Raw genomic sequence first — 27223 nt, 5'->3', positions numbered from 1 at the left:
TATGTTGTCAAGACGCATCACCATCCGTTGAGACACACGTTAACACAGTCAAGAAAGAAGCTGCCTACACACACACACACTCTTCTTCTTGCTCTTTGACTCTCCCGGTCAGTTATCAACCATGCCTGTGCTTCCCAGAGTATAACACGCCCTAGTTCTATACTTTTCAAATGGGGGGGTGAGAAGGAGATTGTGGGTATTGAAGTAGTAATCAGACATGCGATTTTGGCATGAGACTCAACAATTTATCTTAAGCTTTTGATTCCATCCAAAAAAGTGGATTAATAAAAACGTGTTTTGAGTAGGCCTAGTTTTCAAGTAAAATAACTCTCTCAAAATACCTCCCTGGGGCAAATCTTGTCACACTGTCAGTAAACTACACATCCAACTCTCAAAACTAATTTATTTTACTGGTAGCCTCTTTGATAAATATTGACAGTTATTCTTTCAAACTACCATACTGTTCCTGTAAATATTGTCACTCTTCCTATTCATAGAATGTGTGGTGCAGATCTTGATCAAATGGGAGTTTTGTATTGAGCTTGCTGCCTGTTGACGGAATACTCGCATCAAATCATCACTTCTCTGTTGTAGTGCCCTCTGAGAATACTGTTTTAAATGGGAGGGCGTGGGCTGGATGGATGGGGGTGGCGAAACACAGACAGTGTCACACATGAAGGAGCCAGAAATTGCAACTGAGGTTCCTTGGACCCCCAGCGACAGTTATCGGTAGAGTAATTTCTCTTTCTGGGGACCAGGCCTAAATACACTGATTATGTGGGAGGATGTCTCCGCAATTAAGAAAATGCTCTGAAAATGACATGTTTATTTTACCCCCCCTCACCCAGGCTGCATACACCCATACACACAGGCGTGAGCACAAACACACATACACAGACAGGCGCACACAAACACGAGGCTTGGGCTGTATCCAGATTGTCATACCTTCATACCGACCTTGTGCCATACTGGGATATTCGGTAATACCGGCAGTGAACACAAGGGGCTGTTTTTAAACGCCACTGATACTCTGTAATCCGAAGGTTAGCGATGCTAACAAGTACATGTAAAATCCCATAGAGAACTCTAACTAAATGGAAGAAGCTAACCACTTAGCTAGATGGCTAACTAGCTACTAAATTAGCAAATCGAATGCACAACTGCAGAGCATTTAGCACATTTTAGACAGTTAACTTAATAGTTAGATGATATCTAGCTGAGAAACATTTTGTTGTGAATTCCATACTGTAATTAGATCACCTGGTGTATTCTGCACAATAGTGAGTGACTCACAAGGCTCTGGTTTCTCGTCTTTGTGTGCTTGTAAACAAACACCACGTGTTCTCTCTTCACTAAACACATATAAGAACACACACATACATTTAATAGTGCCAGACATGCACACAAACATAAAGTGGGCATTGCTGTTCTGATTTCAGTTGTCCTTGATGTCCTTTGTTTTATATTTGTTTTTTTTGCATTGTTTGCTGTTTTCTTGTCTTTTCCTTTTTTCTCTTGGTTGTTGGTGCATTGGGGGGTTCTTGGGGGTGGGGAATGGAATTAATTGTATTTATTTTTCTGGGGTAGGGGGACTGTGGGAGGGGTCTCGAATGGTTGAGGGACAGCTGTGGGGGCATCTTGGAGGGTTCAGGATTCACAAGATTGTGATCATGAAAAAGGAAACTATGACATATATTTCATATCACTATCATGCACACGCACCCTCACACATAAGGATGGCTCTGTTGCGGAGACTGATACATGTTTGATAGTGGTAGTAGACACCCTCACACATAAGGATGGCTCTGTTGCGGAGACTGATACATGTTTGATAGTGGTAGTAGACACCCTCACACATAAGGATGGCTCTGTTGCGGAGACTGATACATGTTTGATAGTGGTAGTAGACACCCTCACACATAAGGATGGCTCTGTTGCGGAGACTGATACATGTTTGATAGTGGTAGTAGACACCCTCACACATAAGGATGGCTCTGTTGCGGAGACTGATACATGTTTGATAGTGGTAGTAGACACCCTCACACATAAGGATGGCTCTGTTGCGGAGACTGATACATGTTTGATAGTGGTAGTAGACACCCTCACACATAAGGATGGCTCTGTTGCGGAGACTGATACATGTTTGATAGTGGTAGTAGACACCCTCACACATAAGGATGGCTCTGTTGCAGAAAGACTGGTACATGTTTGATAGTGGTAGTAGACACCCTCACACATAAGGATGGCTCTGTTGCAGAAAGACTGATACATGTTTGATAATGTCTTGATGCTGTATTGTTTGTCCTTCATGTTCTAATACTTTTATGTTACCCCTTCCTTGTGTTTTTTGTAATAAATAATTATAAAAAAGCAACAAAAAAACACCACGTGACTGGGGAGTGCCATAACCTTCATGATAGGTGAAATGAAGATAGCAATGTTCTTTATTGCACAAGTTGACTGCAGGTATTTAAGTACAGTAGCTACAAATATTAAAATACTTAAAAGGAAATAGTGTTAATGGTATTGATAAACCATCCCGTGGCTTTTTCCAAATACCCCGGTATACCACCCAAGCCTAACAAACACCACCACTGAAGCGCACGCACACACACACCACACACACACAAACAAGAATCCCCCGTCACACAAACAGGCATACGCACGCACATTGGAATTCCCTGGCTTAAGATCAAAACCCAAAATGCATTTCTAGTAATTGTAAAGTAGTTTTGGGGCCAGCAGTATTGAGTGCACGTGGCTAAGGAGTCTAGCCACCATGGGGGTTGCTAATGCAGCTAACACCAGTGGCCTGCAATAAGAGACTCAGCACTTACAGTTGAGCTATCAAATACATCCAGGTCTATTGCATGGAAGTACATGCTTCTTAGGTAAAACAAAAATTCCAATAAAGAATCACGTCATTTAATAGTTGGAAAAAGTGATGATTTTTATTTATTTACCTGCAAGTCAGTTAAGAACAAATTCTTATTTTCAATGCCGGCCTAGGAACAGTGGGTTAACTGCCTGTTCAGGGGCAGAACGACAGAGTTGTACCTTGTCAGCTCGGGGGTTTGAACTTGCGATCTTCCGGTTACTAGTCCAACGCTCTAACCACTAGGCTACCCTGCCGCCCCAATGATGATGATGGAGGATACTAAGGGCTTGATGATTAAAGCCTGATTTATACCCTATACAGTATATGCAACCAAGAACTACAATTAGCTACACAACGTGGCCATTCTGCATCGTTGCATTGTGCAGCCCCGCAACAACAGAGTAGATTGTGCTGATTTGTTAGTGCACCATAGTTTTAAAACTCTGCATAGTGCTAAAACAATGGCGTCGTTTCTGAATTCCGTCATCTTTATGTACCTTTGCCATTATAAACTTGACGCAAATACGCAGGATCGCCATTTTGTGTTGCGTCCGTACAATGTAAATTAGGAGGGGGTGTAGAATGTCCATCGGGTGCAGTAGGGGGTGGGGGAATGAGGTTAAAGAACAGAAATACAAATAATAATGTATACATATTTACAAAGGTATCAATGATAAATGTCCATTGGGGGTGGGGGCAGGATAAATGTCCATGGGGAACGCTCCCAGTTGGAGGTCTGTGCATGGCCCTGGTGCTGAATATGAACTTATACATAAACTTACTCATAAAAACAGCAGCTCTTTGTTGTATTCATTGAGACTCTCTCTCATAGTTTTAACACTGAGGGTACAAAACATTAGGAACACCTGCTCTTTCCATGACCGACTGATCAGGAGAGAGCTGTAATTCCTTATTGATGTCACTTGTTAAATCCACTTCAATTGGTGTAGATGAAGGGGAGGAGGGAGGTAAAATAATGATTGTAAACCTTGAGACAACTGAGTGTGAATGGGCAAGACAAAGATTTAAGTGCCTTTTGACCGGGTATGGTAGTAGGTGCCAGGCACACCGGTTTTATTTTGGCAAGAACTGCAACTCTCTGGGTTTTTTATGCTCAACATTTTCCTGTGCGTATCAAGAATGGTCCACCACCCAAAGGACATCAACATGGGCCAGCATCCCTGCGCAACGCGTTCGACCTCTTGCAGAGGCCATGACCTGTTCAGAGTGCAAAACGGTGGTGCAACTCAATATTAGGAAAGTGTTCCTAATATTTTGTATACTGTCAGTGGAGGCTCCTCAGAGGAGGAAGTTGAGGACCATTCTCCTTAGTGAATTTCATAAAAATCTAAATGGTGAAACATTAAAGTTATCCTTTTTAGATAAAACTATACTAAATACAGTGCTTTCGGTAAGTATGCGGATCCCTTGACTTTTTCCACATTTTGTTCGGTCTTATTCATTTTGTCTAATTTTTAAAATTGATTAAATTAATTTTTTCTTCATCAATCTACACACAGTGACAAAGCAAAAACAGGTTTTTAGACATTTTTCCTAATTTATAAAAAATTATATTCAGACCCTTTACTCAGTACTTTATTGAAGCATCTTTGGCAGCGATTACAGCCTCAAGTCTTGAGTATGACGCTACAAGCTTGGCACACCTGTTTTGGGGGAGTTTCTCCCATTCTTCTCTGCAGATCCTCTCAAGCTCTGTCAGGTTGGATGGGGAGCTTCTCTGCACAGCTATTTTCAGGTCTCTCCAGAGATGTTCGATCGGGTTCAAGTTCGGGGTCTGGCTGGGCCACTCAACGGCATTGAGACTTGTCCCGAAGCCACTCCTGCATTGTCTTGGCTGTGTGCTTAGGGTCGTTGTCCTGTTGGAAGGTGAATCTCAGGGCCCCGATCTGAGGCCCTGAGCACTCTGGAGCAGGTTATCAAGGATCTCTCTGTACTTTGCTCCGTTCATCTTTGCCTCGATCCTGACTAGCTTCCTAGTCCCTTAGTGGAGTGCTGCAGAGATGGTTGTCCTTCTGGATGGTTCACCCATCTCCACAGAGGAACTCTAGAGCTCTGTCAGAGCTCTGTTCTTGGTCACCTCCCTTCTCTACCGATTGCTCAGTTTGTCCGGGCAGCCAGCTCTAGGAAGAGTATTGGTGGTTCCAAACTTCTTCCATTTAAGAATGATGGAGGCCACTGTGTTCTTGGGGACCTTCAAATCAAATTTTATTGGTCACATACACACGGTTAGCAGATGTTATTGCGGGTGTAGCAAAATGCTTATGCTTCTAGATCCGACGGTCAAGCAGTATCTACCAGGTAATATCTAACAATTCCACAACAAAACCTAATACACACAATCTAGTAAAGGAATGGGATAAGTATAGCATATATGGATGAGCAGTGACAGAGCGGCTAAGATGCAATAGATAGTAAAAAATAGATAGTGAAGAATACAGTATATACATATGGGGTGAGATATGTAAACATTATTAAAGTGAATAGTGTTCCATTTATTAAAGTGGCCATTGATATCAAGTCTGTATGTAGGCAGAAGCCTCTCTGTGCTAGTGGTGGCTGTTTAACAGTCACAATAGAAGCTCTTTTTCAGTCTCTCGTCCCCAGCTTTGATGCACCTGTACTGACCTCACCTTCTGGATGGAAGTGGGGTGAACAGGCAGTGGCTCCGGTGGTTATTGTCCTTGATTATCTGTTTTTCCTTCCTGTGACATCGGGTGCTGTAGGTGTCCTGGAGGGCAGATAGTTTGCCCCCGGTGATGTGTTGTGCAGACTACACCACCCTCTGGAGAGCCCTGCAGTTGTGGGAGGTGTAGTTGCCATACCAGGCGGTGATACAGCCTGACAGGATACTCTCATTTGTGTATCTGTAAAAGTTAGTGAGGGTTTTTGGTGACAAGCCACATTTTGTTCAGCCTCCTGAGGTTGAAGAGGTGCTGTTGTGTCTTCACCACACTGTGTCCATGGACCATTTCATTTTGTCAGTGATATGTACACTGAGGAACTTAACTTTCCACCTTCTCTCCACTGCTGTCCCGTCTATGTGGATAAGGGGGTGCTCTCTGCTGTTTCCTCAGTCCACAATCATCTCTTTTGTTTTGCTGACATTGAGTGAGAGGTTATTTTCCTGACACCACACTCCGAGGGCCCTCACCAGCTCCCTGTAGGCCATCTCGTCATTGTTGGTAATCAAGCCGTAGTGTCGTCTGCAAACGTGATGAATGAGTTGGAGGCGTGCATGGCCACACAATCGTGGGTGAACAGGGAGTACAGGATGGGCTGAGGACGCACCCTTCTGGGTCCCCAGTGTTGAGGATCAGCAGAGTGGAGATGTTTCCTCCCTTCACCATCTGGGGGTCGACCCGTCAGGAAGTCCAGGACCCAGTTGCACAGGGTGGGTTCGAGACCCAGGGCTTAATGATGAGTTTGGAGGGTACTCTGGTGTTGAATGCTGAGCTGTAGTCAATGAGCAGCATTCTTACATAGGTATTCCAGATGGGATAGGGCAGTGTGATGGAGATTGCATCGTCTGTGGACCTATTAGGGCGGTAAGCAAATTGAAGTGGGTCTAAGGTGTAAGGTAGAGGTCAAATGATCCTTGACTAGTCTCTCACTTCATGATGACAGAAGTGAGTTCTACAGGGCGATCGTCATTTAGTTCAATTACCTTAGCTTTCTTGGGAACAGGAACAATGGTGGCCATCTTGAAGCATGTTGGGGCAGCAGACTGGGATAGGGATTGATTGAATATGTCCGTAAACACAACAGCCAGCTGGTCTGCACATGCTCTGAGGACGCGGCTAAGGATGGCATCTGGGCCGGCAGCCTTGCGATGGTTAACACGTTTTAAATGGTGCAATCACGTCGGCCATGGAGAAGGAGAGCCCACAGTCATTTGTAGTGGGCCGCGACAGTGTCACTGTATTGTCCTCAAAGCGTGCAAAGAAGTTGTTTCATTTGTCTGGAAGCAAGACGTCATTGTCTGCGACGGGGCTGTTTTTTTGATTTTGTAATCTGTTATTGTCTGTAGACCCAGCCACATTCGTCTCTTGTTTGAGCTGTTGAATTGTGACTCCACTTTCTCTATACTGACACTTTGCTTGTTTGATTGCCTTATGGAGGGAATAACTACACTGTTTGTATTCGGCCATGTTTCCAGTTGCCTTGCCATGATTATATGCGGTGGTACGTGCTTTCAGTTTTGCGTGAATGCTGCCATCAATCCACGGTTTCTGTTTAGGGAAGGTTTTAATAGTCCGTGGGTACAACATCTCCTATACACTTCCTTATAAACTCGCTCACCGAGTCAGGGTATACGTCAATGTTATTGTCGGAGGCTACCCGGAACATAGATCAGTCCAAGTGATCGAAGCAATCTTGAAGCGTGGAGTCCGATTTGGTCAGACCAGCGTTAGATAGACCTAACCACGGGCACTTCCTGTTTGTTTCTCCCTGTAGCAGGGGAGCTACAAGATGGAGTCATGGTCTGTTTTGCCAAAAGGAGGGCGGGGGAGGGCCTTGCATGCATCGCGGAAGTTAGAGTAGTAATGGTCGAGCATGTTACTCGCTCGTGTAGTGCAAACGATATGCTGATAGAATTTAGGTAGCCTTTTTGTCAAATTAGCTTTGTTAAAATTCCCATCCACAATAAATGCAGCCTCAGGATATATGGTTTCCAGCTTGCATAAAGTCCAGTGAAGTTCCTTAATGGCTGTCTTGGTATCCGCTTGAAGGGGGATATACACGACTGTGACGATAACCGAGGAGAGTTCCCTTTGTAGATAATACGGTCGGCATTTGATTGTGAGGAATTCTAGGTCAAGTGAACAAAAGGACTTGTTCTTGTATGTTGCAATTACACCATGAGTCGTTTATCATGAAACATACACCCCCGCCCTCCTCCTTACCGGAGAGATGTTTATCCCTGTTGGCGCGAAGATCCCGTTGGCTGTTCGGAGTCCGACAGTATGTCCCCAGCTAGCCATGTTTCCGTGAGACAGAGTATGTTACAATCCCGGATATCTCTTTGGAAAGCAACTATTGCCTTGATTTCGTTGGCTTTGTTAACTAGGGACTGGACATTAGTGAGTAATATTCTCGGAAGCGGTGGGTGGTGTGCACGCATCCGAAGCCTCACTAGAAGACCGCTCTCCTCCGGCGGCATTGTTTTGGGTCGGCCTCTAGAATCAGTTCAAATGCCCTGGGAAAGGTGCAGACAAAGGATCCGCTTTGGGAAAGTCGTATTCATGGTCGTTGTTCTGGTAAGTTGACATCTCACTGATATCCAATAGTTCTTCCCTGCTGTATATTATAACACTTAAGGTCTTCTGGGCTTACAATATAAGAAATTATATATTTTTAAACTAAATACTGCACAGTTTCCTAAGGACTAGAAGAGAAGCTGCCATCTCTATCGGCGCCATCTCTTCAATGCTGCAGAAACGTTTTGGTACCCTTCCCCAGCTCTATGCCTCGACACAAACCTGTCTCGGAGCTCTACGGACAATTCCTTCGACCTCATGGCTTGGTTTTTGCTCTTACATGCACAACAACCTTATATAGACAGGTGTGAGCCTTTCCAAATCATGTACAATCAATTTATTTTACCGCAGGTGGACTCAAATCAAGTTGTAAAAACATCTCAAGGATGATCAATGGAAACAGGATGCACCTTGAGCTCAATTTCGAGTTTCATAGCAAAGGAATACTTATGTAAATAAGGTTAACATTTTATCTTAAAACATGTTTTTGATGTGTCATTATGGGATACTGTGTGTGTTCCTGAGGAAATTGTTTTATTTAATCCATTTTAGAATAAGGCTGTAACGTAACAAAATGTGGAAAAAGTCAAGGGGCCTGAATACTTTCCAAAGCACTGTATATTCACATCACCAAATTATTGATTAATACACACTGTTTTGCAGTAAAGGTCTACAGTAGCTTCAGCAGCAACTCTTGAGGGTAAGCACTGTGGTGTAGCCGGAGGATAGCTAGCTTCTGTCTTGCTCTGGGTACATTGACTTCAATACAAAACCTAGGATGATCATAGTTTTCACCTCCTTTAATAGACTTACACACTAATTATGACAACTTCCAGAGGACATCCTCCAACCTGGGGCGGCAGGTAGCCTAGTGGTTAGAGCATTGGACTTATAACCGAAAGATCGAATCACCGAGCTGACAAGGTAAAAATCTGTCGTTCTGCCCCTGAACAAGGCAGTTAACCCACTGTTCCTAGGCCGTCATTGTACTGATAAAGGTAAAATAAAGGTAAACTAAAAAAAAAAAAAAACCTATCAGAGCTTTTTCAGCTTGACATGTTGTCCACACAATCAAAGGATCAGAGAATGAATCTAGTGCTGAAAGCATAAACTACAGCTAGCTAGCACTGCAGTGCATAAAATGTGGTGAGTAGTTTACACAAAAGGACAACAAATTAATTTCTTCCAAAAGGGAGAAGCGAGAGAGCTAGCTATATTTGGTTGTATTTTTAGTTTTTACTTTCACTTAGCCAGCAAATGCAGCTAGCTAGTTTAGCCTACTCAAACACCTGGCTCAACCAGAGAGGAATGCTATGTTAGCTAGCTGGCTATGGCTTTTCCAACACTGGAACTCTTCCAAGTCAAGGTATGCTTTTGGTTTTATTCATGTTTTGCACTGTGTTTGCTTGCACGCTTATAGTGCATGTGAGTGTTTATATTCACATTAGTGTAAAACAGTCTTTGGGCTCTTGAACTGCACTATATACACCACGTGTTATTATTACGTAGTGTGTGAGAGTTTGTAATAGTTTGTGTAGTATGTGTTTGTATATGCGTGTGAGTTTGTATTAGCGTCTGTATCCCTGGCTGATGAAAGGCACAGCGTTAACGCGCTCGCTCTCTCACCCTCCCTGATGGTGCCGAGAGCCTCACTCTGCTGACTCACACAGGCAGATATTGGGCCACTCGGAGGAAATGGGATTTGATGTTAATGTATCGCCCACACAGATCTCTGCTTCTTCCTTCTCCACCACCGCTGTGTATCAGCCACACAGCTCGCTGCCTTCTCCTCCTTCTCCACCACCGCTGTGTATCAGCCACACAGCTTGCTGCCTTCTCCACCACCTCGGCTGTGTATCAGCCACACAGCTCGCTGCCTTCTCCTCCTTCTCCACCACCGCTGTGTATCAGCCACACAGCTCGCTGCCTTCTCCACCACCTCGGCTGTGTATCAGCCACACAGCTCGCTGCCTTCTCCACCACCACTGTGTATCAGCCACACAGCTGTCTTCTCCTCCACCACTGTGTATCAGCCACACAGCTCTGTCTTCTCCTCCACCGCTGTGTATCAGCCACACAGCTCTGTCTTCTCCACCACCTCTGCTGTGTATCGGCCACACAGCTCGCTCCTCCTCTACCACCGCTGTGTATCGGCCCCTCTATGTCACCCGGGGTAAATAAAGACAGTCGCACAACAACAGAATATGTAAACCCAGAGCCAATGACTGCCGAGTTTCTCACTGGTGGCTTGGCCTGTTCAGCCTGTTCAGCCTATTCAAGCCACTCAACCGAAGCATGGTTGCCAATCTGATAACTGCTGTTAAACGGGCTGATGTGGAAATGCAGGGGAAACGTTGTAGTCTTAATGGCCGCTTGTACAAGGTACAGGGATGACAACGCATTTGGCAGTTAGTTGATTACTCGCTTGGTGCTTTGCCTTTTGGTTTTTGATAAGCTGTGTAGGGGATTTTCCCGTGCTCGGTGACTTATCACAGGTGTCCATTAACCCAGGAACCTCCTGATTGGTTAAGAGCATGGCCTGACTAGCCTCATTGTCAGGGAGACCTTTGTCCCTGTGTGCATCCCACTTCCTCTATTCGTGTACTACTCCCTATGGGCTCTGGTCTAATGTAGTGCAATCTATAGGGAATAGGTTGCCATTTGAGATGGACACCCTGTGTATGCTCCCTCTAACTGTTTACAGCATCCAGGCTACTGCAATGTGGTATCAAATGAATGTCTATGCTGTCATTACAGTATTGTTTGTCACTGCGTTACAGGGAGGTAGTGATAGCTTGGCACCACGCCTGTTTCGGATCTGGCGGCAAGCTCGGCTGCTCGGCTTTCACTGTGCCGAGAACCAGATCCCTGTTACCCTCATGGAGATTGGAACACTGTTGGCCTGATACAAAATGTTCAACATTGCCCAGGCAGGAATAGATGTTCTGTTGAACAGCATCAGAACTCTGCTTTCATTCTGTCTGTGTTCATCTTAGCAAAGTTTTGAGACAGCAGAGTTGTCCAAGTGCAGTTAAGTGATTTAGTCTGACAATTTCTGCAGGTCTTTCAATCTTTTTCTCCTTCCTCCATCTGATCTTTAAATTTGTAAAACACACACCCGCCCATGTACACACATTTGAACGGTAGTGTGTGTGTATATATATATATATATACGCATTCTCCAACACACGCACACGCACGCATTCTCCAACACACGCACACGCACGCATTCTCCAACACACGCACACGCACGCATTCTCCAACACACGCACGCACGCATTCTCCAACACACACGCACGCACGCATTCTCCAACACACACGCACGCACGCATTCTCCAACACACACGCACGCACGCATTCTCCAACACGCACGCACGCATTCTCCAACACACACGCACGCACGCATTCTCCAACACACGCACGCAGTCTCCGACAGTCACACGCGCGCACGCAGTCTCCGACAGTCACACGCGCGCACGCAGTCTCCGACAGTCACACGCGCGCACGCAGTCTCCGACAGTCACACGCGCGCACGCAGTCTCCGACAGTCACACGCGCGCACGCAGTCTCCGACAGTCACACACAAAGGCCAAACAGGCTACATCTGTATTTGTAGGCCATTGCAGCCTTATGTCACAGATCAGAGGCTCGGCTTGAGCGATGAGGTTTATCCTCAGATAATCACCTGGACCATGTCACTGCCCACCTCGCCTGCTAGCTCTGTCCGCCCTGTGATGCCATGGCTCTGTGTCTGAAAAGCTTACTTAATCCTCAAATCCTTGTCTCCTCGCTTCCTCAATTTCTCTAAGCTTATTGGAGGAGTAGATCTGAGGGAGGGACTATGGATCCTCCCCTCCAATGAGCTTTGATGAGGAACTAAGGAAACAAGGACGGAGGATCAAGGATGTGACGGCTAGTAAGGTTTTAAAACACGGCCTGTGTCTGGGCCAGACGTTCCTCTCCTTATGATTTCAACCCCCCTCAGCCTCTCTCGTCCCCTCTGTCACAGCCTAAGGATGCACAGCCCACTCTGACAGACATACACACAGACACACCCCTTAGTCACTTACTCTCTCTCCCTCCAATCTGTCATCCCTCTTTCTCTCTCTTCCCTTCTGCCCCTGTCTCCTCATCTCCCACCTCTCTCCCCTGTCCATATCATCCTCACTGTCTGCCTGTGATGCTCATTCATGTCCTAACTCTCTCTATCTCCGTCTGTGCAGGTAGTAAACCCAAAGGCCTACAGTGGGTGGTGGATGTGACCATAGCGTACCCCAAAGCCAGGCCCATGGACATCCAGACGTGGATCTTTGGCTACAGACCCCCCACGGTCACACATGTACACTACAGGTAATGACTGACCCCAACTATACTGACACCTCTTTATCTCTGTACCTCTCTCACCCTCTTAGTCTCTATCCAAGGCTGGCCTGCGTTGTGTTGGCTTTAGGGCTCGGCCAGGTTGTTGGCTTTAGGACTCGGCCAGGTTGTTGGCTTTAGGGCTCGGCCAGGTTGTTGGCTTTAGAGCTCGGCCAGGTTGTTGGCTTTAGGGCTCGGCCAGGTTGTTGGCTTTAGGACTCGGCCAGGTTGTTGGGCTTTAGGACTCGGCCAGGTTGTTGGGCTTTAGGCTCGGCCAGGTTGTTGGGCTTTAGGGCTCGGCCAGGTTGTTGGGCTTTAGGGCTCGGCCAGGTTGTTGGGCTTTAGGGCTCGGCCAGGTTGTTGGGCTTTAGGGCTCGGCCAGGCTGTTGGGCTTTAGGGCTCGGCAGCCAGGTTGTTGGGCTTTAGGGCTCGGCCAGGTTGTTGGGCTTTAGGGCTCGGCCAGGTTGTTGGCTTTAGGGCTCGGCCAGGTTGAGATCCATATCTTGGTCTGGCCCTCTTCATGATAGAAAATATAATAAGAACATGTTAAGGCTCTTGTTCAGATCTTGTAATTATGGACTCATTCTGGGGAAGATTGGCGATGGGAAGTATAGCGGTTGTTTTTCAGGCTCCTGACCAACTCTGCTATTTTGGGGTTTTGTGCGCTGATCTTCTGTTCTTTTGTACATAATGTTACCTCAATCGTTTCCTATGACCGTAAACAGATTCAGAACAGCGATCACTAACCTTGATTTGGATTAATATTTCTACTTAAATAAAACGGCGGCACAGGACATACTGCTCACCCCTGACCAGGCCCTAATCCCCCTACACTAGGATAATAAAGAGACGGCGATATAGAGGCCAATGTGCTGGTGCCCTGATGAAACTACGGCGGAGAGTAAATGATCCACCTCCACCATCTGTTTAATTAGCGAATTTACAATCACTTGAGAACAAACTGGACGAGCTCTGTTCGAGACTATTCTATCAATGAGACCTGAAGAACTGTAATATCCTATGTTTCTCTGAAACTTTAAGCCTATCAACTCCCAAGATTAGGCTGGCAATACTATAGTGCCTATAAGAACATCCAATTGTCAAAGGTATATGAAATACAAATGGTATAGAGAGAAATAATCCTACAATAACTACAACCTAAAACTTCTTACCTGGGAATATTGAAGACTCATGTTAAAAGGAACCACCAGCTTTCATATGTTCTCATGTTCTGGGCAAAGAACTTAAACGTTAGCTTTTTTACATGGCACATATTGCACTTTTACTTTCTTCTCCAACACTTTTGTTTTTGCATTATTTAAACCAAATTGAACATGATTCATTATTTATTTGAGAATAAATAGATTTTATTGATGTATTATATTAAGTTAAAATAAAAGTGTTCATTCAGTATTGTTGTAATCGTCATTATTACAAATATATATATATATATATATAAAAGTTGGCTTATTAAATCGGTATCAGCTTTTTTTGGTCCTCCAATAATCAGTATCGGTATCAGAGTTGAAAAATCATAATTGGTGGATCTCTAGGGCATACATATCCCAACCAAAGGCCATGGATTACAGGCAACATCTGCACTGAGCTAAAGGCTAAAGCTGCCGCTTTCAAGTAGCGGGACTCTAACCCGGACGCTTGTAAGAAATCACGCTACGCCCTCCAACGAACCATCAAACAGGCAATGCGTCAATACAGGACTAAGATCGTACTACACCGTACTACACCGGCTCCGACGCTCATTGGATGTGGCAGGGCTTGCAAACTATTACAGACTACAAAGGGAAGCACAGCCGCGAGCTGCCCAGTGGCACAAGCCTATCAGACAAGCTAAATGCTTTCTATGCTCGCTTTGAGGCAAGCAATACTGAACCATGCGTGAGAGCACCAGCTATTCCGGATGACTGTGATCACGCTCTCCGTAGCCGATGTAAGACATTTAAACAGGTTAATATATTCACTAGGCAGCAGGGCCAGACAGATTACCAGGACCCCTATTCAAAGTATGCACTGATCAGCTGGCTAGTGTTTACACTGACATTTTCAATCTCTCCCTGACCCAGTCTGTAATACCAACATTTTTCAAGCAGACCACCATTGTCCCTGTGCCCAAGAACGCCAAGGTAGCCTGTCTAAATGACTATCTCCCCATAGCACTCACATCTGTACCCATTAAATACTTTGAAAGTCATAACTCACATTATAACCATCATTACAGACATCCTGGACCCACTCCAACAAATCCACAGATGACGCATTTTCTATTGCACTCCACACTGCCCTTTCCCACCTGGACAAAAGAAAAACCTATGTGATGTGAGAATGCTGTTAATTTGACTACAGCTCAGCGTTCAACAACATATTGCCCTCCAAGCTCATCACTATGCTAACGACCCTGGGACTGAACACTTTCCTTTGCAACTGGATCCTGGACTTTCTGATGTGACACCTCCATGTGGAAAGGGTCGGCAACAACACATATGCACGGTGACCCTCAACACTGGGGCCCCTCAGGGTTATGTGCTTAGTCCCCTCCTGTACTCTCTGTTCACCCACGGCTACGTGGTTGCACACATCTCCAACACCATCAAGTTTGGCGACAACACAACGGTGGTAGGCCTGGTCACTGATGACGATGTGACGGCCTATATGGAGGAGGTCAGAGACCTGGCAGTGTGGCTTGTTGGAGCTTATTGTTGACTACAGGAAACGGAGGGCCGAGCACTCCCCCTTTCACGTCGACGGGGCTGTAGTGGAGCAGGTCGAGAGCTTCAAGTTCCTCTGTGTCTACATCACTAAGGATCTGTCATGGTCAAAACAGTCGACAATGCCTCTTTTTCCACAGAAGGCTGAAAATATTTGGTGTGGGCCCTCAGATCCTCAAAGTTCTACTGCAGCACCATTGAGAGCTGGCTGCATCACTGCTTCGTATGGCAACTGCTTAGCATCCGACCGCAAGGCACTACAGAGGGTAGTGCGTACGGCCCAGTACATCACTGGGGCCGAGCTCCTTGCCATCCAGGACCTTTATACCAGGCGGTGTCAGAAGAAGGCCCTAAAAATTGTCATAGACTCCAGCCACCCTAGTCATAGATTGTTCTCTGTACTACTGCACTCTGGAACCAACAGGACCATGAAAAGTTTCTACTCCCAAGCTATGACTGCTAAATAGTTAACAAAATAGCTACCCAGACTAACTAAACTAAGTCAAACTAAACTTTTTCAGGACCCCGTCTTTCAAAGATAATTCGTAAAAATCCAAATAACTTCACAGATCTCCATTGTTAACGGGTTTAAACACTGTTTCCCATGCCTGTTCAATGAACCATAAACAATTGATGAACATGCACCTGTGGAACGGTCGTTAAGACACTAGCAGCTTACAGACGGTAGGCAATGAAGGTCACAGTTATGAAACCTTAGGACACTAAAGAGGCCTTTCTACTGACTCTGAAAAACACCAAAAGAAAGACGCCCAGGGGCCCTGCTCATCTGCGTGAACGTGCCTTAGGCATGCTGCAAGGAGGCATGAGGACTGCAGATGTGGCCAGGGCAATAAATTGCAATGTCCGTACTCTGAGACGACTAAAACAGCACCTGTACTGTACTCTGGAGCGGGATCGATTTGGATGTAGAGGATCTGTCATGGTCTGGGGGGGTTTGTCACAGCATCATCGAACTGAGCTTGTTGTCATTGCAGGCAATCTCAACACTGTGCGTTACAGGAACGACATCTCACAGCAAGAACTGGCAAATATGGTGCAGTCCATGAGGAGAAGATGTCACATGTCTGTGGAACTTGTTCAGTTTGTCTCAGTTGTTGAATCTTGTTACGTTCATTCAAATATTTACACATGTTAAGTTTGCTGAAAATAAACGCAGTTGACAGTGAGAGGACGTTTCTTTTTTTGCTGAGTTTATTTAACTATCTGCAATGACCATTTTTGCACTAACTTTTTTGACTTACGCTGCTGCTACTGTTTACTGTGTCACTTTATTCAAAGTTTTATATGTACATATCTACCTCAATGACCTTGTACCCCTGCACTTTTACTCTGTACTGGTATCCCTTGTTTATAGCCAAGTTATTGTTACTCATTATGTATCTATTACTACTTTTATTATTATGAGTTTTACTTTTCTATTATTTCTCTTGTCTTTCTCTCTGCATTGTTGGGAATGACCCGTAAGTACGCTTTTCACTGTTAGTCCACACCTGTTGTTTACAAAGTATGGGACAAATAACATTTGATTTGATTAATTAGACAGAGGCTGGTTGCTGCAGCTTTCCCCCACACACACTCTCTGCCTCTGCTGTGTACAGTAAGATTTGTATGTCCTCAGCAGTTTCTATTAGGGATGTGACAAAAATATATATTTTTTCTTAATGTTTTATACTACCATTAAAGTGTGCACAATGCAGAATATGGTCCTATTACATATGATGGTCCTCATTCGCGAGCATTGTCTCCTGCAACTTGTCTTGTGCATTACGGTACAGCGTTGTCCAATCAAATCCAATTGTTGCGTGAGGAATGAGGATGATGATGACCTGTTAGTTTTGTGTTAACTGCACTGTGATGTGGATTTTGTTTTGTTACGTGAATATCCCAAATTCGTTTTAACATGTGTTAAACAATGTTCACACTCGTAGTTTCTATTCTTATCAATCAGCCATTCTGATTAAAGACGACTCCACAAGACTCTAAAGGCCTTTAAAAAGGATCCATCCAGTTATTTTTGTTACTTTCCCAAAATAGGTAAAACATACATTTTGAGGAAAATATGGAAAACCACTCCCCCTGCATGCTTGCTGAAACAAATGGACCACCCCCTACCCCATTTATGCCATTCATGAGGATACCTGCACCACCTACTTAAATGTGCTGTTGTCCAGTAAATCACCTGATAAATTAGGTGACAAGGTGCCTGGAGTGCCACTAATGGATCACTGCTAATTAGCAAAGTAGGGACGTTGTGACTCCATAGTAACCCCTATTCATGTGACATACTGTCCAGACGGAAGTATGGAGCCGCCCTAGCTGCAGTACGGAGGGGCAGCCCTAGCTGCAGTACGGAGGGGCAGCCCTAGCTGCGTTACGAAGGGGCAGCCCTAGCTGCGTTACGAAGGGGCAGCCCTAGCTGCGTTACGGAGGGGCAGCCCTAGCTGCGTTACGGAGGGGCAGCCCTAGCTGCGTTACGGAGGGGCAGCCCTAGCTGCGTTACGAAGGGGCAGCCCTAGCTGCGGGACGGAGGGGCAGCCCTAGCTGCGTGACGGAGGGGCAGCCCTAGCTGCGGGACGGAGGGGCAGCCCTAGCTGCGGGACGGAGGGGCAGCCCGAGCTGCGGGGACGGAGGGGCAGCCCGAGCTGCGGGACGGAGGGGCAGCCCGAGCTGCGGGACGGAGGGGCAGCCCTAGCTGCGGGACGGAGGGGCAGCCCTAGCTGCGGGACGGAGGGGCAGCCCTAGCTGCGGGACGGAGGGGCAGCCCTAGCTGCGGGACGGAGGGGCAGCCCTAGCTGCGGGACGGAGGGGCAGCCCGAGCTGCGGGACGGAGGGGCAGCCCGAGCTGCGGGACGGAGGGGCAGCCCGAGCTGCGGTACGGAGGAGCCGCCCTAACTTCTGTGCAGACAGAGAGGACTTTGAACCTACTTTACAGCCATTACACTGATAGTGCTGTACGCAACATAAAGCAGCTACTTAAAAGGTAGCGAAATAGCCTCAGTCAGAAGCCTACAGTTGGTGTGGCACTGTTAGGAATTCCCCCACTCCCATCGACAGGGCTCTGGTCAAAAGAAGTGCACTATATCGGAAATAGGGGGCCATTTGGGAACCACAACCCATTAAAGTGGCGCTAGCCTCATGTCAACCTGGAATTAAAGGGATAGCGCTGAAAAGGAGACTTCAAGATATGACACTAGGACTGCATAGATCACTCCCTGGTTAAGGCATTCAGGTAGGGTGAGGCCTAAAGCCAAGGCTGTTAAAAAAGCTGTTTCTGTCACTCTGTTGCCGCTCTACAGCTATTCATTAAAGGAGATCGCACACACACACACTCTCTCGCTCTCTCTCTCTCACACACACTCACTCCCAGCCAAGTTCAGTCCATTCCTCTGACAGCGTTCATCTCCTCAGGTTCCCTTAGCTCCTTTTCCCTTGATATTACTGCACTGATTAGAGTACAAACAAACGTGTTTGTGTGTGAGCGTGTGTTTGTGTTTGAGGGTGCATACACACACACACATTAATAAGGCAGGAGTGCACACTTGGCATGCACTTCGCTTTAGTTCTCTCCGATCTAGGCTCAGCTGTGTAGGTGACCCCAGCCTCCTCACACCGACGGCTTCTCATAAGGTGGATGGCTTACCATATACATTTCGTATGACTTTCACTTTGATTAGTCTTCTTTTCCGACGGCATCACAATGATCTCTATGATTTATATCAAGGGTTGACTTTGTACAGCCCTGTCATTCTAGAGGCATTCTCTTTCGCTCTCCTGCCCACTCCACCGTCCACTGCATCCAAGATTGTGTTTGTTCAAAAACACAGTCAGTTTGGTCCGAATTAACATGACCCAGTGCTCCAGCCAGTCCGGTACGGACCTCCCTCTGGTCTCTGAGGGCTATGATGCTGACATCCGGGTGATCTGTGTGAACTATGGCCACTCCAGCCCTCCACCAGCCCCCACTCTGGCTCCCAGAGGCCCCTTTCTCTGCTACTGCTGGGCCAGGCTCAGATTAAGGCTAAAGACTCATTAGGCCCAGTAATGAGAGAGGCAGGAGACAAGACGCTCTTTCCTAACCCACCTAGGGGACTTTCTGCTGGGCCGTGACTACAATCAACTTAATTCATAACCTCCACGGTTGCCTGGTCACCAGCTAGCTGGGCACCTCTTGTCCTTACATGTGCTTACACACACACACACACAAGCACTTGAAAGGAAGTTTGCAGCCATATCAATTTTGGGGATTTTGGTGGGGAAGTTGAATCGTTCCTGTTCTCTGCACTTTTTTAAAGTGCCTTTTTGTATTGAAAACCCTCTGTTATCTCTTCCTCTCTCTTGCCCTTCTTTTCAGCTCTATTCCTCTCTCCAGATCTCCTTTACAGCTCTATTCCTCTCTCCGGCTCTCCTTTACAGCTCTATTCCTCTCTCCGGCTCTCCTTTACAGCTCTATTCCTCTCTCCGGCTCTCCTTTACAGCTCTATTCCTCTCTCCGGCTCTCCTTTACAGCTCTATTCCTCTCTCCGGCTCTCCTTTACAGCTCTATTCCTCTCTCCGGCTCTCCTTTACAACTCTATTCCTCTCTCCGGCTCTCCTTTTACAACTCTCCTCTTCCAGCTCTCCTTTACAGCTCTATTCCTCTCTCCGGCTCTCCTTTACAGCTCTATTCCTCTCTCCGGCTCTCCTTTACAGCTCTATTCCTCTCTCCGGCTCTCCTTTACAGCTCTATTCCTCTCTCCGGCTCTCCTTTACAGCTCTATTCCTCTCTCCGGCTCTCCTTTACAGCTCTATTCCTCTCTCCACCTGTCTGTATAATGATGTGTGATGTGATGTGTATAATGAGGGCTGTGGGGATTATTAGTCTATTGGGAGTATGAATATGAAAAGTGACATTTTAGGGACTGGTTTCCTTGGAGGACTAGCATCGCCATGGCGACACTAGTAAAAAGTCGCAGGTGAAGCTGGCTGAACACTCCTGAGTAATTCCAGTGTATGGTTTCTATCAGGACTGTGTTCATTAGGCACAAACGGAAGAAAACAGACCAAAACGAGCAGGTACTACCTTTACTTGTCCAATAAGAAACGTTTGTTTTCCATTGTAAAATGTTTTGCTACGTTAGGCCCTAATGGACATGACCCAGTCGCATCAGACACCAAACCCCTATTGGAAGCAATCAATATGTTTACATGCACACTAATGATTAGATATTAAACTGATTATGGCAGTACCCAGAGTATTACATTATTCATGTAAACGCCTTACTCTGCTTGTCTTAGTCGGAATAAGGTCCAAATCAAAGTAAGCAATTACTCAATTGCTTACTTAAAAAGCCGGGTTTTCTGAGCAATCTTTTTAATTATTAGGACATGTAAACAGCTTAATGGGATTTCCAGCGGTGAATTTGATCTGCAGATTTACCAGCACCGGTAGCCTCTATCTTACGAGTTCAGAAAAACTCAAAGTAAGCATCTCGTGATTTTTTTTCACATGCCAACTTTATATGTCCAAATAAAAAATAATATGGTCACTGTGATAATGTTTTATTTTCTGCATTTATCAAAAGTCCCATCAGGTAGCCTGATTTCAGATGTCCAGGATTATTAGAGGAAAAAGTTGTCCTTGCAAAGCATGTCAAGGTTTCAAACAAACTATTATATTAATTGGACTATCCACAATAATCCTATTGTGTGCATGTAACCAATGTATCGCTCCACAGTTAGCAGTCAAATGTTTATGTGCAGGGTATGCCTGCAGGCTACCCCGGTATGCCTGCAGGCTACCCCGGTTGACTCTGTATGAAGTCTATACAGCCTCTATGGTAAAGGTGTTGTTGGAGAGCTAACTGAGTCTTTCTGGCCTGGGGCTGGTCTAGCAGCTACAATCACAGGCTGCAGTGCATATGCCATACGTGTTGGCATGGGATCTAATCCTCTGTCTACTTCTATCTTTCCTTCTCTCTTTCGTATCCGCCTATCCCAATAAACAAAAAAATATGGAATGGCGATTAGGATTCCACTCCATTAAAAAGGAACCCACAGTGATAAATAGTGTTGTTTCTCTCTCAGGTCAGGCTGTCTGGAACTATTCTGAACAAAAATATAAACGCAACATGTAAAGTGTTGGTCCCATGATTGTTGAGCTGAAATAGGAGTTCCCTGAACTGTACCAAATGCACAAAAAGCTTATTTCTCAAAAGAACATTGCACACTTTTGTTGACATCCCTGTTAGGGAGCATTTCTCCTTTGCCAAGATAATCCATCCACCTGACAGGTGTGGCATATCAAGAAGCTGATTAAACTGCATGGCCCAGCGTTGTCCGGGTTTGGCCGTGGTAGGCTGTCATTGTAAATAAGAATTTGTTCTTAACTGACTTGCCTAGTTAAATAAAGGTTGTTGGTTTTTTTTACATTTTAAAACAACAAAAAAATCATTACACAGGTGCACCTTTGCTGGGGACAATAAAAGGCCACTCCAAAATATGCAGTTTTGTCACACAACACAGTGCCGTAGATGTCTCTAGTTTTGAGGGAGTGTGTAATTGGCAAGCTGAATGCAGGAATGTCCACCAGAACTGTTGCCAGAGAATTGAATGTTTAATTTCTCTACCATGAGAATTTGTCAGTACATCCAACCAGCCTCACAACCGCAGACCACGTGTAACCACGCCAGCCCAGGACCTCCACATCCGGCTTCTGAGACCAGCCACCCGGACAACTGATGAAACTGAGGAGTATTTATGTTTGTTGTAAAGCCCTTTTGTGGGGGAAAACATTCTGATTGGCTGGACCTGGCTCCCCGGTCATGTGAAATCCCTATATTATGGCCTAATGAATTGTTTTAAATTGACTGATTTGAATGTTTTTTCCCAACTTAACAGGGCCCTGGTTTTGGCTGTGAGACGGGGGGGTGCACTAATGACCTAGACCAGAGCTACATTGATCCTTTCAAGCCTCCCTGTTACTGATTCACAATGTAATAATCCTATTCCGTACAGTCGATGTTACAAAAACTACACATACACCAGTTAGGTGCAGTGAAATGTGTTGTTTTACAGGGTCAGCTATAGTAGTACAGCGCCACTGGAGATAGTTAGGGTTAAGTGCCTTGCTCAAGGACACATCGACAGATTTTTCAACTTGTCGTCTCAGGTATTCGAACCAGTGACCTTTCAGTTACTGACCCAATGCTCTCACCGCTAGGCTACCTGCTGCTGTACTATTGTGGTAGATGGGCTGTGTAGCTGTGTATTCAAGGATTCATGTCGTGGGAGAGTCTGACTTTTGTATCTGAAAGCATGATGTCCAGGGAAGTCGGGGCCTCCCGGGTGGCGCAGTGGCTGTGTCACCAGAGACTCTGGGTTCACGCCCAGGCTCTGTCATAACCGGCCGCGACCGGGAGGTCCGCGTCGCCCGGGTTAGGGAGGGTTTGGCCGGTAGGGATATCCTTGTCTCATCGCGCACCAGCGACTCCTGTGGCGGGGCGGGCGCAGTGCAGGTGCATGGTGTTTCCTCCGACACATTGGTGCGGCTTGGATGCGCGCTGTGTTAAGAAGCAGTGCGGCTTGGTTGGGTTGTGTTTCATGTTCATGTGTTTCATGGCTTTCGACCTTCGTCTCTCTCGAGCCCGTACGGGAGTTGTAGCGATGAGACAAGATAGTAGCTACTAACAATTGGATACCACGAAATTGGGGAGAAAAAGGAGTAAAATTCCACAACAAAAAAAACTAATAAAAAAAAAAAAGAGACTAGACTTGGATCTGAAAGGATCAACAAGCCTAGAGCTGGGTGGAGCTACTACCATATTGTTTCGATCTATCCAATCCTCTCAGAAGTGCCGTGGTGTGATACAGGCCATTTCTGTACAGGCCCTGTGACAACGGAGCTGACTAATGAAAAAAAAACGGCACGGCACTGTACAACAGCCAGCAGTTTTTAGCCCTGATAAAGTGACTGAGTTTGTGGTTTCTCTCGTATGGGCAGGTGAGGTTTAGCCTGGTCGCAGATACGTTTGTGCTGACTTGCCAAGTTTGCAAGACCACACAAACAAGATCTGGGACCAGCTAGGTGAGGCAGCCCTGCAGCATTTCTCTGTTTGCTGGGACTGCTGTTTGTCTGTGTCTCTGTAGAGTCAGGGGCAAGGCAGGGCAGGAATGGATTCCCTGTCACCGTGATTAGCCTGTCTGTTAATGAAGTCTCCTGAAAGAGCTGAGGCTTGTACTGCTTACACACACACGAACGCTCACACACACTCTGATAAACTCATTAACAAACTTGGGTTGCAGCTCATTCTTACATCTCTCTACACACACACACACTGTGATAGACTCTTCTCTGGGATAGACTCAGCTCAGGGAGTGAGGAGACCGATCAATGCAGCCAGCCTTCGTTGAGAGAGAACTTAAATAATACTGTTCTCTCTGTCTGTCTGTGTCTGTCTATGTCTGTCAGAATGGAAAGGGTAACCACATACATTGCCAACACAAACATATAGGAACATATTAAATCAATTTAATTAAATGTAATAATTCTCTCCCCTTGATCCTCTCCCAGGGTGTACCCCATAAAGGAGGTTCCGGTAGAGACCAAGCCCCTGACAGATTGGCTGTACCAGAGGTTTGTGGAGAAGGAGGATCTACTGGCTCACTTCTACGAAACAGGTCGGTATTCACTGCTTTCTTTCTCCCTCTTTTTCTCCCTCCTCTCTTTCTCCCTTTCTTTCTGAGCTCTCTCTTTCTGGCCTCTCTCCCTCTATTTCAGAGAAGTGACTCCACATTGAGGCGTGATCACAATGTCGCTGACTGTATTCCTTCCCGTGTCCCCCCCCAACAGGAGCCTTCCCTCCACCGAAAGGCCAGAAGGAGGCCGTCTCCCGGGCGATGACCCTTGACCCCGTGCGGCTCTGTCTCATCCAATCCCTGGCCTTTGCCTCGGGCTACCTGTGGTACAGCGTCCTCCAGTACTTCTACTGCTGTTTGTTCTGAGTGTGCTGAAGAGGATGGAGTTTAAAAGTGGACCAGACCCTAATGGCACTGCTTCTGGATCAGTCGATGGCTCGCCCGCCCCGGCGCCATCTCTCCTCCCTATGATGGATGAATGTACATTTAGCAAAAACCGGGAGAAACTGAGAAAAAAAATGACCATGTTGGAGGCTATTTTCCCCCCTGGATACATGAATACCTACACACACAGACAGACGGACAGACATACACACACACAATTGACTGAAGCCCATACTTCTGAACATGAATCATTTACACAAACTTACTACTTGGATATAAACGCCCCAATCTAGTTGGTCTCTCCAATGGAGCCTCATTCTCAAATCAAGAATGGGGCTCAGGACTGAAACTGGGGGTGTTTTCAAGTGGACTCTCTTCCTGGTCTTTAGGTGTAGTTTTACAGTGTGCGAGTATGCATTGTGTCTGCCATTGTACCCACCCCCACCCTCGGGTGAACCAACCCCCAGTTGGACCTCGCTTCAGGCCTGCTGATTCTGCGGTTGACCCACCCTACAGAGAGGGGGGGCTGTGGTATGTACCATCAGAGACTACCATGCCAACCCCTCTCCTCTAGCCTTCATTGCACTAAAAGGATCCCTACTACCCCCCTCTTCTACTCCAGGAAATATTCCTGAATGGTAGCTGTTAATGTTTGTTTATTTTAAATTGCCCCTCCCCTTAACAACGGCCATTGCATTTGTTGTGGTCGTCGTCGCTCTTTATCTATGTTGAAGTCATGGAGACTTTACTCTGTCTGTCTTCGACAGTATTCTGAACTGACTGACTGCAGGGGAATCTTCTTGTTTACACTAGCAGCCCTCCGTCTGGGCCTAAGGGGACGCTGGCGACGATGTCAGGCTCTGGTTAGGACTGTTTCCACAACATGTGGTTGGGGGTACCTGGTTCTGGAACCAAGGGGGGGAAGGAGGACACAGCGGAGGAGGAACAGTGCCCATAAGCTGATGACAGAACACTGATGGCACATTGGGACAGCACTCTGATCCGATCCACCCTGAAAACAAACTCCCCTCACACCCTCTCCACCCCCTGTCCTCACTCGTACACACACAGAGCAGAGTGGATCTCTGTCCACATAGGAACGTCTCAGCGAGCCAAACTGAAAAAAGAGGACGAAGCTGAACTTACCCCCATTGGACTCCATACTGTAGTTTTACAAATATCTAAGTAATGGGGTGGGGAATGACATAATAAAGATATTATTTTTATAGATGTGGCTACCCTAATGCTCTGCATTCTAAATTTGAGATTTTGGCTTACACACTCATAGGTGTCGTTACTGTAAATTTACAGCATACCCCCCCTATATATATATATAATTGATGTCGCTCTGCTCCACAATAACGGAGTTTCGACAGCAAATCACTATTAGTGGTCAGATTTTATTTCAATTTTAAATGACTTGAACTGTTGTACTTACGTCATGGGTATGTTTATTCTTGTACATAACGAAGCTGAGGAAGAAATTCAATGTTGTGAGGGACTGCAACCGATGTTATCTCTCTCTTGGTCTGTACTATTTCTGATTTGTTTTTAATTTTGAAATATCATAAATGTTTAAAGAACAAGAAAAAAATGAGGAAGAGAAAGCTAACGGCTTTTGAGACAAGTCACTTCCCTGTTCCTTGACCTTTGGTTTGACCTCTGACCTGGATGTTATTCATTTGCGCTTCATGAATCCAGAGGGCTCGGCCAGGCTCTCATCTCCTGCACTGTCACACTGCTCATTGATACACATATGGCCCTGTTGGAATACTTCTGAAATGCATCCTTTCCTTTCTATCTTTCTTGACATAATCACAGCTCTGAAGTGGTTGGATTGGTGGAAGTAATGGGACAGGGTATAGGCCCCTCCCCCTAGGCACTGGATGATTCCCACTTGGAGATGTTAAAAGGACTTGATTGATGTGTGCAGTATATGGCAAATCTCCCACCTAGCCTATTAAAGATATTGCCAATTTACTGATCTCTTCCAGTCCTTTTAGATCTTAGGGGGGGTACCAAGAAGCTGTCTATTGGTAGGGTATTATGTTTTGATTTGAAACTAGACCATCCAGGAAGAAATCACTCTTCACATTGGAGGGGAATTCAGACACGGCCCAGCAATTATGCACCAATTCTCTCCCAAAAGTTGTTTTAATAATACCATGGGGTTTTTTTAATCAAAAAATCTATACACACCTAAGAGGTATTATGCTTTAGATGAACAGCTACAATCATGATGTCTAAGGAATGCAAACGGAATGCATTTTAGTCATGACTTACCTCTTAAACTGTGGATAATACTGTCCAGTAACAGGCTGTGTATGAAAGGCAGAAGGCTGGCTGGTTCGGGAGATCAGGAGTCAATTTGAGGATTGGGACGTACATTTTTAGCGGTCATCTTTGTGCCGGTCCCATGAGATTGCTTTTCAATGTGAGAGAGTGACACAAAATGAAGCTTCATCTTTTTTTTTTCTTTTTTTTTAACTGTCTCCAAAGAAAGGCAGGGGAAAATCATATTTTCTAGATATGGTTTTATTAAAGAAAAACAATGACAACGTTAAGAATTTTAAGAAACGACAGTAGAAACTCTGTAATTTTCCATTTTGTACTCCTCCCTTTCTTCCTAGCTACACAGCCATTTTACAACACAAAGAACTTGTGCTGGAATAAAAGTGATGGTCATAAAGATCCTGATAGCTTGTCTGTTTTTTCCTCTGCCTCATATTCTCTCTACCTCATATTCTCTCTGCCTCATTCTCTTTGCCTCATACTCAGTATTTGATGTTGGTTTTTGAAGTGTCTGACGCACCCCTTTTCAGATGGCACACTAACTTCTGTTGGAGTTTTATGTAAATAAATTGAAAAATATATTTATATACATTTTATTAGGAGCCATTATCTCACTAATATATTGAGAATGTGTAGAGAGGGTGAATTACAGTATGTCACTCTCATAGAATGTG

The 27223-nt window shown here is 45.7% G+C and overlaps 1 protein-coding gene across 1 annotated transcript in view; it reads left to right on the top strand.

The window, feature by feature from the left end:
* The window catches only part of lpgat1 (lysophosphatidylglycerol acyltransferase 1), a 78077-nt gene extending 51123 nt beyond the window's left edge, over window positions 1–26954 (top strand). The window contains exons 6-8 of the mRNA XM_024419710.2: window positions 12381–12507; window positions 23809–23915; window positions 24088–26954. Coding sequence (XP_024275478.1) covers window positions 12381–12507; window positions 23809–23915; window positions 24088–24239 — 386 coding nt within the window. The 3' untranslated portion in view covers window positions 24240–26954. The remainder of the gene's footprint in view (window positions 1–12380; window positions 12508–23808; window positions 23916–24087) is intronic.
* The last annotated feature ends 269 nt before the right edge of the window (window positions 26955–27223 follow it).

Source organism: Oncorhynchus tshawytscha, linkage group LG05, assembly GCF_018296145.1.
Source record: "Oncorhynchus tshawytscha isolate Ot180627B linkage group LG05, Otsh_v2.0, whole genome shotgun sequence".
In the NCBI taxonomy this organism is placed as follows: domain Eukaryota; kingdom Metazoa; phylum Chordata; class Actinopteri; order Salmoniformes; family Salmonidae; genus Oncorhynchus; species Oncorhynchus tshawytscha.
This window is presented reverse-complemented; position numbering and strand designations above follow the sequence as displayed.